At 45.0% G+C, this 14,046-nt stretch overlaps 1 protein-coding gene and 1 pseudogene across 1 annotated transcript in view; one reads left to right on the top strand and one right to left on the bottom strand.

Moving 5' to 3' along the window:
* Window positions 1-14,046, bottom strand: part of GLB1 (galactosidase beta 1) — a 57,855-nt gene that overhangs the window by 13,943 nt on the left and 29,866 nt on the right. The window contains exons 9-13 of the mRNA XM_049766471.1: window positions 13,699-13,739; window positions 10,364-10,476; window positions 4,643-4,717; window positions 2,034-2,123; window positions 392-502 (exon numbers count right to left, since the gene is read on the bottom strand). Of these exons, the coding sequence (XP_049622428.1) occupies window positions 392-502; window positions 2,034-2,123; window positions 4,643-4,717; window positions 10,364-10,476; window positions 13,699-13,739 (430 nt within the window). The remainder of the gene's footprint in view (window positions 1-391; window positions 503-2,033; window positions 2,124-4,642; window positions 4,718-10,363; window positions 10,477-13,698; window positions 13,740-14,046) is intronic.
* LOC125998532 (uncharacterized) lies at window positions 3,211-3,293 on the top strand (annotated as a pseudogene).

Raw genomic sequence — 14,046 nt, 5'->3', positions numbered from 1 at the left:
CTAGGAATCAGACCCAGGTTAGTGTGCAGAAGGCAAGAGCCCTGTTGGCCCCATGTCTGTAGTTCTTATGAATTAAATTTCTCGAGGTCTTTTAACTCTCAAGGGAGGCAGAATGAAGCGAGTCATATTTCTGGTGGGTGCAAAAACCCGTTCATAAGGAGCATAGGGAACACTATTGACATGTGTGGTCAGCCGGAAAAGATGGCAATAGATGGAGATCTAGAAAAGTGGGACCTGGTGTGGGTTAAGAGAAGTCTGGGGTCTGCCAGGAGAACTGAGGACAGGGGACAGGTGCAGGACTCCAGGGGAGGGACCGAATCAGGAGAAACACAGGCAATCAAGCTCCCACTTCAGACAACCTTTGCCAGCATGTGTCGTGTGCAATGCTTACCCCATCCACTGCTATGTAGGCCCGATCATGGACTCCGCCTGTTGTGCTGAGGGGTGTTGGGTCACTGTAGTTTTGGGGCAGGGTTGTTCGATAGAGCATGAATCCAAAATACTGGTTAGGAAGAAAACAAGAAAAAAAGAAATCACTCCTGTGGTCCGACAACTCAACAAAGAGGTACAAAAAGTACAGAGCAATGGATATATAAGTGGTTGTGGGCCAGTTATCAAAGGAAAAGCCCTCTAGAAGGGACACCTTCTAGAACTCAAGTCACAATATTTTCTGAACCCGTCCAAGGTAGGAAGCTTGTCACAAATAATGGGGAGTTCAGTTAGGGCAGAGAAGAGACCACTATGATAATGAGTTGGAAATGAATCACTCTTGACAACAACTGCATGCTGAAAGGAGATAAATTTAGTGATATCCATGATACCCTTTCAGTAACAATACTGCAAACCAGAGGCAGCCAGGGGGAGGACTGGAGGGAAACTGGGAACATTGATGGAGGGAAGTATGTACTGGTGAAGGGTATTGGATGTTGTATGACTGAAACTCAATCATGAACAACTTTGTAATTGTATCTAGGGGTGATGCAATTAAAGAATCTATTTAAAAATACAACAATATGGGTCGGAGAGATAGCACAGTGTTAAGGCATTTGCCCTGCAAACAGTTGATCCAGGACCAAAGGTGGTTCGAATCCCAGTATCCCATATGGTTCCCCGTGCCAGGCGCAAATTTTTTTTTTGTTTTTTGTTTTTTGTTTTTGGGCCACACCCGGCAGCAGTGCTCAGGGGTTACTCCTGGCTGTCTGCTCAGAAATAACTCCTGGCAGGCACGGGGGACCATATGGGACACCGGGATTCGAACCAACCACCTTAGGTCCTGGATCAGCTGCTTGCAAGGCAAACACCGCTGTACTATCTCTCCGCGCCCGCCAGGCGCAATTTCTAAGCACAGAGCCAGAAGTAACCCCTGAGCACTGCCAGGTGTGGCCCCCAAAACAAAACCAACACCCCCCAAAATAATAGGGTCAGAGTGGTGTCACAAGCGGTAGGGCATTTGTCTTGCCTGCACTAACCTAGGACTGACCACGGTTCGATCCCCCGGAGTCCCATATAGTCCCCCAAGCCAGGGATGATTTCTGAGCACATATCCAGGAGTAACCTCTGAGCGTCACCAGGTGTGGCCCCAAACCAAAAACAAACAAACAAAAAAGAAATAAAGGGGCCGGGTAGGTGGCGCTGGAGGTAAAGTGTCTGCCTTGCAAGCGCTAGCCAAGGAAGGACCGCGGTTCGATCCCCCGGCGTCCCATATGGTCCCCCCAAGCCAGGGGTGATCTCTGAGCACATAGCCAGGAGTAACCCCTGAGCGTCAAACGGGTGTGGCCCAAAAAACAAACAAACAAAAAAGGGCCCGGAGAGATAGCACAGCGGCGTTTGCCTTGCAAGCAGCCAATCCAGGACCAAAGGTGGTTGGTTTGAATCCTGGTGTCCCATATGGTCCCCAGTGCCTGCCAGGAGCAGACACTGAGAAGACAGCCAGGAGTCACCCCTGAGCACCATCGGGTGTGGCCCAAAAACCAAAAAAAAAAAAAAAAAAAAAAAAAGAAATAAAAGGTAAAGCTTTACCTTTGAAGACTTACCTGTTTCACCTGGTTAAATGTCAAGGGATAAAGGTTTTTGGTGGGCCCGCCAGGGCACAGAACACCCAGAGCATCCTCCACAGTCGTCAACTGAAAAGAAACAAAAGCAGCATTTGCAGTGTGAACAGGGGACACTGTCACTTGTAAATTATCCAACACAGTGCACAGGACTAAATTTGCAAATAAACTTGGTTTTTGTTTTTTGTTTTTTTTTTTTTTTTGGTTTTTGGGCCACACCCGGTGATGCTCAGGGGTTACTCCTGGCTATGCGCTCAGAAGTCGCTCCTGGCTTGGGGGACCATATGGGACGCCGGGGGATCGAACCGTCATCCGTCCTAGGCTAGTGCAGGTAAGGCAGACACCTTACCTTTAGCGCCACCGCCCGGCCCCATAAACTTGAATTGTTAAGAATTCATTCAATGATGCTTTTGATCCTGTTTATCCATTGAACACTTATTGAAAAATAAATGCTGGGCATTTGAAAAGAAGTTTCAAACAGAACAATGCAGAAACAACCTCTTAAGAGACAAGAGTAAAGAGCAGTAGGATGAATGCAAGCATAGCCTCAGAAGTCTTCTCTGGGAAGACTTCCTCATAATGTGTCCTCCTAGGACCTGTCTTAGACATTTCCAGCATCTTCCAGTTGTTTTCTTTGGCCTTTCTCACCACCTGTCATCTCCTTCAGGGCAGGTCTGGACTATAATCACCTCTAAAGCCCAGCTCACTTTCACTTACTAGTTTGTTCTTTCAATCTACACGATCGTATAGCTTTCTTGTAATTATCCTAAAATTATGGAAGTTTAGTTAACAATGAAAATCCATTTTGTTCACACAATGTTCCCTCAAAGTTAATAGCACAGGGGGCCGGAGCGGTGATGCAAGCGGTAGGGTGTTTGCCTTGCACTCGGCTGACCTAGGATGGACCGCGGCTTGATCCCCGACGTCCCCTATGTCCCCCAAGCCAGGAGTGATTTCTGAGTGGATGGCCAGGAGTAACCCCTGAGCATCACTGGGTGTGCCCCCCCCAAAAAAAAATCCAAAAGAAAAAAAAAAGACTACTTGGCTCTAGCATATTGTTGTCTTTAATATTTGTTAAATATCTTTAACATTTAACATTTATTTTATTTGTATTTATTTATTTGTAGTTATTTTTTGTTGCATAAAAATGGATTTTTCAAACTTTGCACAGTGGCAGTACCGTAGCCAATGAGGTTTATCCAAGGCATGATTATTGCTAATTGAAAATGGATTTTTCAAAAAGTGTCTGCCATAGGGGCTGGAGCAAATAGCCCAGTGGGGAGGGGAGGGCATTTGCCTTGCATTCGGCCGATCCTGGTTCAATGCCCAGCATCCCATATGGTTCCCCCAAGCCTTCCAGGAGTAATTCCTGAGTGCAGAGCTATAAGTAACCCCTGGTACCATCAGGTGTGGCCCCAAACCAAAAAATAAATAAATAAGTAAATAAATAAGAGAATCTGCCATAGAGGCAGTCTGAGGGGGTAGGGTGGGGAAGGTCATTGGGGAATTTGGAGGTGGAAAATGAATGCTGATAAAGGGCTGAGTGTTGGGACACTGTATGCCAAAAACCCAACTATCACAACTTTTTAACTCTATAGCTCATGGTGATTTGGAAAGAAAAAACAAAGGATTTCTCAGCTCTAAGCTAAACTAACTAATTAACCAACCAATCAGCCTATCCTCTGATTAGCTGTAGCAATTAACTGCACCCTTCTCGAACATAAGCCACATTTTGTCTAAATCTAAAGATTTCTTTCAGGCAGGCAGAACATTCTTTGTAGAATGTATTTCAATTCTGATGCTAGGTAGAAATATTACAAGACACAGCCAGCAGTCAGGCCTTTATGAACAGAAAAATCACACAATCATGGCTCACATCAAGATAAAAAATCGCTATGCTATTTTAGACTATCAAGATTCTTCAGAAATATCTACATGTTCATGTTTTTTTTGTTTTCTTGCAAGATAACACATGTAGGAGTTAAGGATTCTAAAAGGGGAAAACCTGAAGACAGAGATGATCAAAACAAACTGTGGCTTATGTCACTTCTGACTATTACATGAAACCTCTCTCTCTCTCTCTTTGTTCTTTTCCTAGAAGAAACTGTCCTGAGCTTCTATTTGTGATTAATTTCTAGCTTTTCCTCTGTGCTGTCCCATTACCATAGAAGCTACTGCCCACAAAAATTAGGACATGATTGTAAGATAGAGGAGACTAGATGATTTAGGGCAAAGATTTATCTAAATGCCAATGCTTACGGGAACCCCCTAAGAAAGGTTAATTCTGGAAAAGAAACTCATCAGTCATAACCAGATGGCATGTTAATCCCTCAATGGCTCCTTATAACTGTTTTATAACGGTCACAAGACAACTGGAACGATCCAAGAATGTCTCCTTTCAACACATCCCCCTTTGCTTACCTGCCACCACGCATGGCCCATCCTCTCACCTTGCCTGTGCCTTTTCCAGAAACACCGACTCCTCCAGTATCACAGGAGGATAACAGAATAAGTCCCCAGAAGTGGCACTTGTACTCATGGCTGCCACTTCCCACTCCCACCCCCCAACTCTTCCACTCTTCTTCTCTTACCTTCTTCATTAGAATTCTCCCATAGGCAAATTTTGGTGTAGAGGGAGGGATGAAACCATCTGGCAATTTTTCATACTATAAATGACATTTGAAAAAGAAAAGAAAAAAAGTCTGTCAAAGCTGAAGAAACATTAAAAGGGTGAAACACACACACACACACACACACACACACACAACGATACAAGTGATGGTTTTTTTTTTTTTTTTTTTGCAGGGGGTTGGGTAGGGGAGGTCGTGCCAATAATAGAAATAAGGACCCTACCTGCAAGTGTTTTAGCACTGAGCCATCTCCCCAGACCCCCCTAAAACTGACTATAGGGAACAACTTTCTCTAAAAGGAGATCTGTTGATTTTTTCCTTCTAAATGCATGACATTTTGTGTTTGTTCTTTTTGTTTTGTTTTGTTTTTGGGCCACACCCGGTAACGCTCAGGGGTTACTCCTGGCTATGCGCTCAGAATTTGCTCCTGGCTTGGGGGACCACATGGGACGCCGGGGGATCGAACCACGGTCCGTCCAAGGCGAGCGCAGGCAAGGCAGGCACCTTACCTCTAGCGCCACCGCCCAGCCCCCTGTGTTTGTTCTTTTTGTTTGTTTGCTTGCTGTGTTTTGGGATCACACCCAGTGGCGTTCAGGAGTTACTCCTAATTTTGTGCTCAGAACTCACTCCTGGCAGGCTAGGGGGACCATAAGGGATGCCGGGATTTGAACATGGGTCTGTCCTGTGTTGGCTGTTTGTAAGGCAAATGCCCTGCCACTGTGATATAGCTTCAGCCCCTGGAACCACTCTGTTCTAAATCAAATAATTTAAAACATAGTAAAAACAAACAGACAGAATGCTGGAGCCACAGTACAGCGGGTAGGACTTTTGTCTTCCATGTGGCTGATCTGGGTTTCATCCTCAACATCCCATATGGTCTCCGGAGCACAGCCAGGAGCGATCCCTGAGTGCAGGGCCAGGAATAAGCCCCGAGCACCACCAGGTGTGGTGTAGTTCCTCCCTTCCTCAGGTGGAAAATCTTAGCTTAGTTGTACTATCTAGATATCTCCCGTTTTTAGTCAATGTGATTCTATCACCATTTTCACTTTCTCAACTGACTAACTTTATAGTTGTAGATAATAACCTATATTTCAATTCTTTGTTCATCACTTAAGGTTTTATTGTTTTTGTTTGTTTGTTTGTTTTTGTTTTTGGACCACACCTAGTGGCATTCAGAAATCACTCCTGGCAGGGTCAGGAGACCAAATGGGATGCCGGGAACCACGGTCCATTCTGGATCGGCTGCGTGCAAGGCAGACCCTCTGCCGCTGTGCTATTGGTCTGGCTCCATAATTCCAAACTTTTAAAATCCTTTATTCTGGTGGGGATGGGATCTGGAAGCCATTAGTGGTGCTCAGGAACCACTCCTGGTAGGGTTTGTGGATCATATGCAATGTTGGGAATTGGCTGCATGCAAAGCAAACACACCCCTGTACTATTTCTGTGGCATCTATTTGAGCTTTCTTCTTGTTGTTTCCATTTTTGTCGTAGGGGGTACATCTGATGGTGCTCAGGGACTATTTCTGGCTCTATGCTAAGGAATAATCCCTGGAAAAGCTCAGCAGGCCACATGCAGTACTGGGGATCAAGTGACTGTAAGGCAAGTACTTTACTCATCTCTCTGGTTGTGAGTAGTGTACCCCCTGACCCCCATTATGGTATCAGGGACTAAACCAAGGTCTTAAGCCTGCTTTGTCTCTGAGCATGTGACAACCCATTAAGCCCTCTCTTTACTCCATATACTGAGTTAAGTTTCACATAAGAGGGGGCCAGAGAGAGAGGACAATGGGTAGGTGTTTGCCTTGCATGCAGCTGACACAGGTTTGATCCTGAGCATCCCATATGGTCCCCTGAGTCTGCCAGGAGTGACCCCTGAGCTAAACTATTAAAAAAATTGATCTTCTAACCATCCCTTGGGTTATTATGGGGGCTACAGAGATAGTTCAGGGGCTATGGCTCTTGCCAACAACTCAAGCAATTTGAGTCATGGTACTGCATGTGGTTGGTTCCCTGTCACATACACTGCAGGCAGGAAGCCTGGGATTGAATCCTGGCACTGCATGGTCTCTAGAACACTATTGGGAGTGACTTCTCAAGCACAGAACCAGGAGTTAGCACTCCAGCTCAGCATGACTTCTGTGATCCCACACCAAAACCAAAATAAAAAAAACTCCACAAAACCAAAACCACTTCCTGGGGCCCCAATCTCAGGGGGAACAGTACATTTTAAAAAAGTGAAAAAAAGGTCTTATGAGGGGCCAGAGCAATAGTACAGGAGGTAGGTCCCTTGCCTTGTACACAGGTTCAATCCCTGGTATCCCAAAATAGGTCCCCAGGAGTGATTCTAGCATGCAGAGCCAGGAGTAGCCCCTGACCATGCCAGAAGTGGCCTCCAACAAAACAAAACAAAAAGTTTTAAGAGCATGTAAAGTGCCCCTCTCTGGAATGGGTAGAGAGAACACTGCCCTTCGGTTTCATGTTCATCCTCGAGGTCAAAGTGTTAACCGTAGCTGGCTGAGTTTTGCCCACACCAAAGAGATCGTTTTAGAAAGCACCAATCTGAAGAGCTTTGTCATGCCTTTCAGTCATTTGCAAAGGGCTGTCTACGGTCCTGGCTGTTGTAGTCTGCAGGGAAATTACTCTTCAGGAAAGTTTTGTCTCTCACCTTCAACCTCTTACAGTGAATCAAAGAACTGACTCAGCTCACTTTTATTTTTTAATGTCTGAGCTCAAGGAATCAGCACTCAGGAGGGGTGGAGAGAGAGGTTCTGATGATTCCATTTTTTTCCTTCCACATAAGCAAAAATTCTGAATATCACTTTAGTTAGTGATTAGCAAACTAAATGTCTACAACGTCTCAAAAGAAACAGGCCTAGAGGCCAGAAAGTACTGTGGTTAGGGCACTTGCCTTACATGAGATGGACCCGGGTTCAATGCCCGGTATCATATGTGGTCCCCCAATCCCTCCAGGAATGATCCCTGAGAATAGAAAGTAGTAAGCACTGAGAACTGCCTGGTGTGACCCCCAAAATAAAAACAGGGGCCTGGGTGAGAGATAGCACGGCGATATGGCAATTGCCTTGCATGAGACTGACCTGGGATGGACCCGGGTTCAATCCCTGGCATCCCATATGATCTTCCAAGTCTGCCAGGAGTAATTTTTGAGTGCAGAGTCAGGAGTAAATCCCTGAGCACCACCAGGTGTAGCCCAAAAACCAAAAACCAAAAAAACAAAAAACAAAAACAAAACAGAACCAAAAAAAAAACCCACCCACAAAAAGCAAAACACAAAGAAAATAACCCCCAACCAATGTGCCCCTCCCTCCACCTTCCTGTGTAAGAAATAGTCCACATTCAACATACTTTTTCTTTCCTAAATTTCAAAAATGACAAAGAACAGAGTGGTAGTGGGAATGATGACCACAGATTAACCTGCTATATATCTGCTAAAAACTGTCCAATTACATTCATTTCTTTTTTGTTCCTTTTGGGCCACAGCCGGAAATGCTCAGGGGTTACTGCTAGCTCTGCACTCGGGAATTATTCCTAATGGTGCTCAGGGGACCATATGAGATGCCTAGGATCAAGCTCAGATTGGCACATGCAAGGCTATACCTGCTATACCATCTTTCTGGCCCAAATTACATTAATTTTTGAAGACCTTCAGTAGATCTCTTTTCCTACTGGTTAGGCATTTGAAATCCTAGGGGTTTGTGTCTGGGTTGTCTCTCAGGGGTTATTCCTGGCTCTGCACTCAGAAATTGCTCCTAGCAGGCTCAGGGGACCATGTGAGATGCTAGGATCAAACCTGGAAACCCGGATCTGTCCCAGGTTGGCTGCGTGCAAGGCAAATGTTCTGCCACTGCACTATCGCTTCAGCCCCTAGCTTCTCATTCTTTTTTTCTTCTCTTTTATGGGGGGGGTTTGGGGACCACACCCAGTGATGCTCAGGAGTTATTCTTCGCTATGTGCTCAGAAATGGCTGGGGGACCATATGGGATGTCAGGGATCAAACTGAGGTCTATCCTGAAGCAGCTGTTTACAAGGCCTTACCCAGCTATTGCTCTGGCCCCTAGCTTCTCATTCTTTTTTTTTTTTTTTTTTTTTTTGTGGAGATTTTTTATTCTCATTACACCTCTACATCTACACATCGCATTTTTTTAATTAAGCATCTGTGGATAGCCACTTGGCTATTATAAACCATATTATAAATAAGGGAGTACATATATCTACCTGAATTTATGTAATGTATTTCTTCTTTTCTTCAAGGCTGTTTTCCTTTTTAGGTAGTAGAGATATAATCCCCTTAATTGCATAAGCTTTCTGGAAGATTTTGTACCCTACATTTGACTGTTTCACGGTACCTGACTCACTGTGAACAATGACATACCATTTCCTGCTCTGTTGTGGCTTGAGGGCCTGATCTGCCTTTCTGCCTTTCACATGCTCTAACTTCAGAATTAGGCACAAGAGTTTGAGCTTCAGTGGGGAGGGGCCGAGAGACAGTGCAGCAGTCAGGGCACATGCTAGGTTTGATTCCTGGCACCACATAGCCTCCTGAGCATTGTTGGGTGGCCCTGATCCTCATACTGACTTGGTTGACTGACTTTGTTTTTGCTTTTGTTTTGTTTTGGGGCCACACCACTCAGGGGTTACTCCTGGCTCTGCACTCAGAAATTGCTCCTGGCAGGCTCAGGGGGGCCATATGGAATGCCAGGAATCAAACCTGTGTCGGCTGCGTGCAAGGCAAATGCCCTACTGCTATGCTATTGCTCAGATCTTGGTGAGGTTTTCTTGTTTGTTTGTTTGTTTTGTTTTGTTTTTACTTCAAACTTAGGTGACTAGGCAGAAAAACCATGGCTTATTATTAAAAAAAAATAAATCCACAGCAGATCCAGGAAACCCCACCTGGGTTTTAGATGCTATAGTAGGTAGCAATGCTAGCTCAAGTCTGAGTTCAGGCTGCATAAATAGAATGCAGAATGTAGCTTTTCTCCAGAGAGATCTATTCATAGAACATTTTCTTATCAGCTGTAAGTCCTGGGGGTCAAAGATGGTCAGATACAGGTGGATAAGGATGATCTGAACCTTTATTGATGTTCTTTTAACTTAATTATATGATTTATTTTGGTCTTTGGGCCACTGCTGGCAGTGCTCAGGGATTACTTTTGCCTCTATGTTCAGGGATCACTCTTGGAAGTGCTTAGGGGACCATACGGGATGCCAGTACTGGGGAGTGAACCCATGTTTGGCTTCACACGGAACTCTCTATCTGGCCCCACTCATGTTCTTTTTTTTTTTTGGGGGGGGGGTCACACCCGGCAGTGCTCCGGAGTTACTCCTGGCTCTATGCTCAGAAATCACTCCTGGCAGGCTTGAGGGATCATATGGGATGCCAGGATTCAAACCACCATCCTTCTGCATGCAAGGCAAACCCCTACCTCCATGCTATCTCTCCGGCTCTCATGTTCTTTTTAATCTTACAAGATACGGCGGGGCTGTCATGCCAGTTCTACAAGGGAATAAACCAGGCTCATGCGCTACAGCTGCGCTAAGGCCCATTTGCTCCCTTCCTATACTTTTGAATACCTAGGCTCCAGGAAGTTGTCTACAAGGTGCAGCAAGAGAAAGGCGGGTGCTACTTCGCTCCACACCAGCCCTTATGACCCACAAAAGACTCACCTTTCCAATCACATCTCGCACAGCAAAATACTTGTCAGTGAGGTCCCCTGCCTCGCTCAGCGGGGCATCATAGTCATAGCTGGTGGGTTGGGCTTGGTAGGGCATGTTGGCGCCTAAGAGACAGAGAGCACAGCACTAGTTACTACGAAAGGTGCATTTTTTGAGACTCATGGGCTTGGTTGGCACTGTGGAGGGAGAGAAGAAAGAAAACACATGAATGAGTAGGTAAGTGATAGAGATGGCTTTAGAGAAATGACATTCTTCCTACCTACTGGTGGTGCCTGGCCAAGTTTCTGAGCATCTACACAGCCTTTTCTTCATCTCTGTGCTCAGCCTAAGTTTATAGCTGCAAGGCTAGCTGGGATCACTGCTCCTAGATCAACTCTCCCACAAACCTGCCCCATGTCTCATATCATATCACACTATTCCCCTCTGGTAATCTGGCAGCCTAGGACCTTCCTGGAATGTCAAATAGTATGGATACGAGGTCAGCAGTGGAGACACGCACCAGGTCTACAGAGTGACTGGGAACCATGGTGGTGGTGGTGGTGGTGATGGTGATGGCTACCCAGCTAAACTGGGAAGAGATCTCACCATCCCACAGTGATTTTCATGTAACATTCATGCCTTTGTAATGTCTGCAAAGACATGAGCCTCTAAGGGGGTCTTCCAAATGCCCTTTCAGGACCATCTCCTAACAGGGGCTGTAGGCAATACTTCTCATGCCTGTCTGGTGTTGCGAGTGTTCTAACCTTGGCCAAAACTCTAGGAAAACTCCTAGCTAGTTCCAGATAACAGGATGGATCTGAATGAATGAATAGCCAATGGGCTACCCAGTACTGACCAATGTGGAGAAATGACAGTTGGGTTTCCTTGCTTCATAGGATCTTTTCTCAAACCTATATTATTTTAGAATTGGCAAAGTTTTCTTTTTGGGTGAGGAGGACAAAACCTAACAGTGCTCAAGGCTTACTCCTGATTCTGTGCTTAGGGAATACGCTTAGTGGGCTTAGGGGATCATATACAGTGCTTGGCCATGTACAAGGCAAGAGCTTTCCCTGTTGGTTCTCTCCGAGGTCACTGCTAACACTGCTTCACAGCCCAGTTTTTTCCTCTACCCAGCCTGTACCCACTCACAGGGGCTACTCTGGGAACTCCCCAGTACAATTTCCATAGGGTAATCTCAGAGTCTGTTCCCCAGGGAACACGGCCTGTAAAAGAGACAGATATGTAATGCCAATGCTATTGAAAGAGAAGGATGAGAGAAGCAAAGGACCCAGTGTTCATTTGAGGACAGAGTCTACACTGAAGGCTCCTCACTTGTCATAGATGATGTTCAAGGCCAAGTGGAATATTAGAGACAATTCTGTGCCAGTAGTTAGATCACTGAGCCATGCATAGGAGGCACGGTGGTGATGGTAGAGGCACCTGGTTAAACCCAGATTCCTATCCAGCCTCAAGAAACTAAGTCGGCAGGTCTTGGGTAGGGCACAGCTCTTTCTAGCTGGCTGCAAGAATATGGTGCTAAACTATCTTATATCAATAATCACATTTGATCCATTTTTTACATACATGAAGTACAAAATCTGATAGAGTTCCCTCCAGGATCCATTAAACAGTTTCCTGGACACAGCTCCCAAGTGATGGAATTCCCTTGCATGATCTTATTAGTGGGGATGCAGACAGATAAGCCAAGTATCAGGAACTTACTCAACTCTTTCCCATTAGTTCTCTACACAGAACCTACATTTTCCAAGACCTGATTTTTTCATTGGCCCAGTGCTCCTCCCTCTTTCCTCCTTACTAATCAGGGCCAGCAGTGGGCCACACAAAATCCAATTGCCTATAGAGACAAACAAACCAAAACACACCACTGGCTCTGAGAGGCAAAGAAAACCAAACCACACCCCATGCTGCAAAGATCTCCCCCTCTCAGTTCAGTATGGCAGTGCTGAGGCCACCCCAGGTGTATCTTTAGTTTCATTCACTGCACTTCTGACTGCATGGCCCTGGCTGCTGGGTGTGACTCCAAAACTAAAAATAAACAAACAAAAGACTATATGAACAAGTAACTATGGCTAGAACCTGTGACTGAAACCTACCAAGTAGCCTGAATTATTTAAAACAAAAAGGCTGCTAAGTACACAAGTTATACCCATAACTATATCTTCTTTCTGTTTTTTTTTGTTTTTTGTTTTTTGTTTTTGGGTCACACTCGGCAGCGCTCAGGGCTACTCCTGTTCTACACTCAGAAATTGCTCCTGGCAGGTTCAGGGGAGCATATGGGATGCCGGGATTTGAATCACCGTTGTTCTGTATGCAAGGCAAATGCCCTACCTTCATGCTATCTCTCCGGCCCTAAAATGTCTTTCTTTTATTATTATTATTATTTTTAATTTTGTGTCATACCTGGTGGCACTCAAGGGTTACTCCTGATTTTGTGCTTAGAAATCGCTCTTGGCAAGCTCAGGAAACTACATGGGATGCCAGGGATTGGACAACCACCCCCCTCTTGGGTTGATTGCGTGCAAGGCAAACACTCTATAGCTGTGCTATCTCTCTGTCCCCTCCCCCTTATTAAAAAGTCTTAAGAATAATATTCTAATTATATCTGCACCATACTCTAATATGAGTTAAAGTGCTAGATTATTAGGGTTTTTTTCTTTCTTTCTTTTTTTTTTTTTTTTTGGGCCACACCCGCGGTGCTCAGGAGTTACTCCTGGCTGTCTGGTCAGAAATAGCTCCTGGCAGGCACGGGGACCATATGGGACACTGGGATTCGAACCAACCACCTTTGGTCCTGAATCGAGGGTTTTTTCTTATTATTTTCCTTTTTCTTCTTCTGTGTGTGGTATGTGTTTTATGAGCCACACCTGTGGGTGCTCAGTGATATTGGTGATGCTTGAGAGAAGAGGTGTGGTTCTGCAGATCAAACAAGGGTTGGTCATATGCAAGGCAAGTGCCTTAACTTCTCTTCTATCATTCTGGTCCCTCTTTTATTTTTTCTTGGGGGGGATCACATCTGGCAGTTTTCAGGGACTATTTTTAAATATTTCTTGCTCTGTGCTCAGAATTGCTGCTGGTAGTGCTCATGGATTTTAGTGCAGTGTTGGGAGCTGAACCTGACACCGATAAGCAAAGAAAACACTCCTGCCCATTGAGCTTTCTTGTGGGCCCTTAAAATTTTTTTAATTCTAAAGGCAATTCTTAGATAGTAGAAAATTTAGAAGACAAACAAAAGCTTAAAATAAAAAACTGTCCACAGGCATTCTCCCCACAACATTAAGCACCAGAAGAATTCTAGCATAAGCTTCCACAGACATTGTTGTTCTTACCATTCCAATAGGCAAAATTGGTCCCACCTATAAACATGTACCTACAAGGAAACGAGATAGTATGTCAGGGTCCGAATTGACATCCAAAACAGCACTGAGAGTCAGAGACCACCTCTGATAATGCAAGATGCAAAAGAGAGTTTATTTGGCTGAGGTCCGACCTCATCCAACTAAGGGGGTCATGGCAAGGACCCTGAGTCAAATCTTCAAGCAGTTTATATAGAAATCACAAGTAGTAACAGTACAATAATTAAGTTGTATAGATGTCTTAATCACTGATTTTTCTGGTCCAACTTTAGTTGTCTAGGGATACTCTGATTCGAACCCTGGCTGTCAAGGGATACTCTA

This window comes from Suncus etruscus, chromosome 20, assembly GCF_024139225.1.
Source record: "Suncus etruscus isolate mSunEtr1 chromosome 20, mSunEtr1.pri.cur, whole genome shotgun sequence".
Taxonomy (NCBI): Eukaryota; Metazoa; Chordata; class Mammalia; order Eulipotyphla; family Soricidae; genus Suncus; species Suncus etruscus.
This window is presented reverse-complemented; position numbering and strand designations above follow the sequence as displayed.